The 6000-nt window shown below is 32.4% G+C and overlaps 1 protein-coding gene across 1 annotated transcript in view; it reads left to right on the top strand.

The window, feature by feature from the left end:
- LOC119840556 (tyrosine kinase receptor Cad96Ca) overlaps window positions 1–6000 on the top strand; it is a 54988-nt gene that overhangs the window by 33508 nt on the left and 15480 nt on the right. Inside the window, exons 4-5 of the mRNA XM_038367242.1 lie at window positions 2848–3330; window positions 4227–4334. Of these exons, the coding sequence (XP_038223170.1) occupies window positions 2848–3330; window positions 4227–4334 (591 nt within the window). The remainder of the gene's footprint in view (window positions 1–2847; window positions 3331–4226; window positions 4335–6000) is intronic.

Raw genomic sequence — 6000 nt, 5'->3', positions numbered from 1 at the left:
AAATAATAATGGTACATGGTACTAAAAATTAAACACTAAACGTGATTCTCATAGAACATAACAAACTACATAGGAAACTATAAAATGTATCATCATCATCAGCCCATATATGTTCCCACTGCTGGGACAGGCCTCAGGACGGGTTCAGGCTATAATCCACCACGCTGGCCCAGTGCGGGTTGGCAGATCTTACATGTCGTAGAACTTTTCATGACGTTTTCCTCACCATTTTAATATGAACCGTTTCCGTTATAAATTGTATACTTACCTCATATTATAGTTTAAAATAAATATGTCCGGCAAATTTATTTTTATAGTAACTTATCATTGTCTACAAAAATTGTCACCGGCGTTTCTTGGGAAGAAATATCCAATTCTAAACGGGACTAAACACGAGAAACCCTATCAAACACTAAAAGAATCACGAATCATTTTACAATCCCATGATGTTATTGAGTTACAAAGTCAACAAAAAATACCCTCAAATTTAGAACCTTCGTTTTTGGGACGTCGATTGATGCATTCAATTAACATCGTAAGTAGGTTTTGTTTTTGTAAGAAATATACTGAATAAACAAAGGAAATTCTCCTCACAAATTGCCCCACATTAGGACAAAAGTCCCGTTATTGCCTGATGTTCTTTAAATTGGTGCAATACCAGTCGCGGTGACAAGATTAGGTTCCATTTCCAAGAAATACCAGAAAAACTTGGGCAAATCCTGAGTTATAGCGCTGAAGCGATCATAATCTTAAAGAGATAAATTTCGACTATTGACTCCTGATTCTTAGTTTTTCAAACTGTGTTTTTATAGTTGTAGTATAATATTTTTATTTATTATTCTAAATTATTTCTATACACGTGTATAATTATCTATTTTATTAATATAATTATATGTTTATACAAATACATGCATTGTTTAATTTTCATAGAAAACGTTTGTTGAGTTTGGTAATGGGTACGTTACTTATAAACCTTTTATCAGTCTTTATCACTTTAATTCTCTCTATAATTGTCTGCGACACAACACCGATTCAATTAATGAATCTGGATTTACTTTAAACAACGAATGAATTTGCATTAAATGCAGAACAATATTTATTTGGATTTTACTCGGAATATTTGCTGTTATATCAATAAATGCTGTCAATAGTTTGCGGTTTATAAAAATAGAATTCCAATGACATTGTTCTATCTTCAGTACAGACAGATTATTTAATGGAAATATGAACTTGAATGATCTATTGTGATACAATTTAACTAAATGGTTACCCCAATTCAGGCTTAAGCTTAGCGTAGTCATTTAATTACTGAAATAAACAAGACAATAGATTGAATCAGGATAATGCTTTTATACGTTTGTTTGATTAATATTTTGCCAAAGACACTGTTTATAATAACTTGAGTAGCCACTTGATTAAATAAAAGTATACAGAGATACTAAATATTTTGAAGAATATTCGATTAAATCGTGAGGAACAGGTCTAGTAATTTCTAATTACAGTATTAAGAGTACTATAACACCTCAACTTACTTGTTCGGCGTGTTACGTGCTTAGCTTACATGTAGATTACAAATATTATAGAGAATATGCGATCTGTTATCAAATTTCCATAATAATATATAGCTCATATTTAAAAATAGGTATACGTCAAAAAACAATTAAGGGAGACGTTGTGAAAGACATTATTAGTAAGTCGGGTAACTGGCCCTGTCTATCTATTTTCCACAACATATTCTATTTTTTCAAAAACTCATTCATGTAATAAATCAATGCCTCTTTCTTTTCAGCACTGACACAACTGCCGCCTGGGTTCAATTTGCCAGCGATCATTCATGTAGAACGGAACTGGTATGTCCTGTCCACGGACCCGATAGGTACCAGGGTAACACGAGTGACCAGGGAGAGGACCGGCAAGCAGAATGTGACGTTCGGCTTGGAGACCAGCGGGCCACCCACGCCGTTCGCGATAGATCCCCAGTCAGGGGAAGTGTTTGTGAACGAAACTCTTAAAGATAAGGTAAATGTTTTCATTCTATATTTATGGAGATATGTTAAATTGTCAGAAAATTGTTTATTGTACTGACAGCAAATATAAACGTGTACTTTATCAAGACAAAACGTTAAATGACAAACAGCAAATATTACTGCTAAAATAGACCACAATTTTATTTACTTATTCATATCAATCGTGAAAATTATTCTGAAGCCCAGTCCTCACACGATTTGGTATATATTAGATTCGGGGAAAATTCGACTTAAAAGGTTTTTTCGGAAGATAAAATCCTTGATACGCACATAAAACCTTTATTTCTTTTCATAAAATCATTTTTCAGCCTAAAGTATGTGCCTAACTTCGTTGGTATTCTATGATTAATTTTTTCTTCCTTTCATTGGGTATATAACCAAATATATTAAAATTGTTGTTAACGTCTCAATTATCGCCATCTAAGCTAAAGAAATTTTTATAGTTCAGTAACAATAAAACTAAATTGTCGAATTATTTACTCTCCTATAAAGTAGCATTTTTGATTTATACGTCTTTGTTCATGTGTCTATAAAAATAACGATCTTTTTGTATACAATCTTTATAGATATGATACAAACAATCGTAATGTTATTGAATCACTGCCTTATATTTTCTTTAAAATTACTTTAATGTTCTGTCGACATTGATAAATAACATACATATCGAAAAAGTTAGACAACTTTTTCTCCACTAAGGATTTATTATATAAATAATAAAATTTGATCATTATGACATCAAACGTAGCTATCTAATAACATTTATTATTGTATTATCTGTATCTCCATCTCCTATAAATGTCGATATTACAATCTTTTGCAGGAAAATAAATCTTACTCGTTATGGGTTACGGCAGATGATGGCGTATCACTTCCACAACGAACAGAAGTACTTGCAACCGTAATAAATAGTTCAGGCGTCAGACCGAAGGTGCCCAGACCGCCAGCGTTCGCGATCGCTAATTATCCCAGCATAGCGCTACAACCAAAGTTTCCAAAGCCTGCACAAAGCACCACCAAAGCAATTGATTATATAACAACAGTACCTGATACGACAGTCATTACAACTCATAAACCACCTAAAGCACCCGACGATATACCAAAAGAAGAAGTTAAAGAGAAAGTGGAAACGAATGAATCCAAAAATAATACGGGCATTAATGAAGTTCACGTTGAAAATGCTGTTCATCTAACAATTATACCATTGATTGCGATTGGTGCATTGATAGCAATCGTCGCTGGTGTTGTAGCATTTGTATGGAAGAAAAGAAGCATTAAAGGAACCAAAAGTACTAAGGATGACATGGTAAGTCCATTAAAAATACTTTCAAACTTGGTGATTTATAAACAAGAAAATGCTATTGTCAGAGGCTTTTTTTTCGTAGCTATATAATTTTGATTAGCTGGGTTAATTTCCAAACACATTCAACAATATTTTACGTGATCTTTTAAAAATATAATATTAATCGAGTAACAATATTTTACAGTGTCTCGTTTATTTGTTTACATACAAACGTATTTATTGGTCTATATTTTTTTTCCACGATTACCTATCATTAAAATCGCAATCAACAAATATACGCTACTACTCTTAAATTTTTTTGCTATCTAAAATAAAATAATAATAATTTTAAGATTAAAAGTAAACTAAGAATCAGCAAAATTCTGTGGAATATTCCGAATTTCAGAAAATCAAAACTTTTACTCCGACAAAACAATCCCATCAAGGTATCTAATATCAGAATGGATGTATCGGGGATGATATTGAATGCTTCTATGCCTTGTTTTTCCTTTTTTAATTATTCAAAAAGTCACAAGCGAAATATTTTTAAAACAACCGTTATTGCGCCTTGATACAGTAACATAATATTAGTTTGTTAACAATATTGATTTTCTTCGCGTATGCAATTCTTGTTTTGAATTGTGTAGTTCTAAATTTAGTGTTTTAGATAACAACTTCAATTAAAGTATCTGGCTTAAAATATACTCATCTAGCTAATCCCAAGTAGCTTTTTATTTTCGCAGCTTGCCATAAATTCTTTGAAAACCATAATTCTTCATTTTATTCATGTACCGAAGGGGATTTGTAGTCTGTACAATGTACATCCATAAGCACAGCTTAAAGACATCGCGGACATTTTGACAATTACCAGCGTCAGTAATTTCTTTTCGCGCCATTTCACAAAAGTCCGTTGTCCACAGAGTAAAGAATCGAGTGGGATTGTACTACAAGATTCTTCAGTCAACATGTGGGACCGCCCACGAGCTTATTCGAATCAGTATAAGTCCTGGGACAACGGTCATTTACAGGTCAGTCTGGCCATTGATTATATACAAATTAGAAATGTAACATTTCAAACGACTTGCAATAAAAAATTAGTACAGAAATTCACATTTTTTATTTTATGTAGCTACTAGGTACTTAGTCGTAATCTAATTGCTTACGTCACACAATTAATCTAAATATACTAAGGGAAAATTAAATAAAATACGAGAAAATAATTCCATCAAGGCTTTCCAACATCATGATTTAAATTATATAACGCGTCAAAACAGAAACGTAACTAATTACAACATAGTATTTGACGTTCGCTAGGTACAAAAGAAACTAATGTCAAGAAGTTTTAATATCAGAGTTTCATATGAAATCTACAAAGAAAAACGCCAATGGTACAGCCGAAGCAAAAACGCATCGTCATCAATTACGTAATTAATTACGTTTATATTAATTAAAACATCACATCAAATATTTTCTTTTACGAAATCATTGCGGTTGTTTTCGAATTAATTGCAGTGTAACATAGTAAAATAAATTTATTTATAACGTTTAAGGGCAAATAACACTATTAAATTGAGGCATTTAGTTTTATCCAAATGCATTATTTACTAATTCGAGATTTCGATTCTACTAGCTTTCCGCCCGCGGCTTTGCCCTCGTAGTCAGGAAAATCCGCATAGTTACCGTTCCCATGGGATTTTCGGGATTAAACCTATCCTATGTCCTTTCCCAAGTCTCAAGCTATTTGGTACCAACTAAATTCCATCTAAATTGATACTGTTTCTTGTCCCGTTCGATTGTTAGAGAGAAAGACAGACAGAAAGAGTAACTGGGTACCGATTTATATATTTAAGAGCGATAATTTTTTTCCTTATTTACTGCTTATCTTTGAGATATTTTAAGAAGGGGAACCAGGAACGCGAAAACATCTTCAATAATCTATCTGAAATATGTATTAAATACTAGCTGTCCCGGCGAACTTCGCATCGCCATAATCCGTTCAGCCATTCTCTATATAGATAATTAAACTAGAAAAAAATTTAAATTGTTCGAGGATAATTTACGCGCTCAAGACTCACTGAAAGATCTCTTTAAAAATACTTTTATCCTTACTGTACCGTACATTACGGGATACTCTTATTTGATAACATTTTACACGTACACAATAACACCCACTTACATACAAGAATAAGTGATAGACATTGTTATGACACAAGAAACATTGTATTATATAATTTAAATAATTTAATAGTGCTCAAATTCAAACCTATATTAATAATGTATTATTCAGGGCGCCTACTACGCATTCGCGTCTATATGGAAAATGAAAATGCATGGAATGTTGTTGTTTAATAACCACAAGCCAGTTCTTTGGCGTCATATTTATGATAAACATATTATTATGAAAAATTGACATAAAACTGCTTTACGAGCCGGTGGATTATAGTAAAACTATGTTATAACGATTTAAAAGTGTTTCTAGAAGAAATCTAATTGAATGAATCAATGTTGAGATTGAGGAAATTTGGTATTTAGATATTATATCAGTCCTTTTGACCTCCAGAAGAGGTAACAAGGCTGCAGGTAATTCTATTGGTATCGCTGTAGCTTTGTTAGTGACATAGCGATTCCTATCAGCCGTTTGGCCAATATCAAAGGGATGGCTATGTAATGGCCATGATTAACATTATATCATTT

Source organism: Zerene cesonia, chromosome 6, assembly GCF_012273895.1.
Source record: "Zerene cesonia ecotype Mississippi chromosome 6, Zerene_cesonia_1.1, whole genome shotgun sequence".
Classification (NCBI taxonomy): Eukaryota; Metazoa; Arthropoda; class Insecta; order Lepidoptera; family Pieridae; genus Zerene; species Zerene cesonia.
This window is presented reverse-complemented; position numbering and strand designations above follow the sequence as displayed.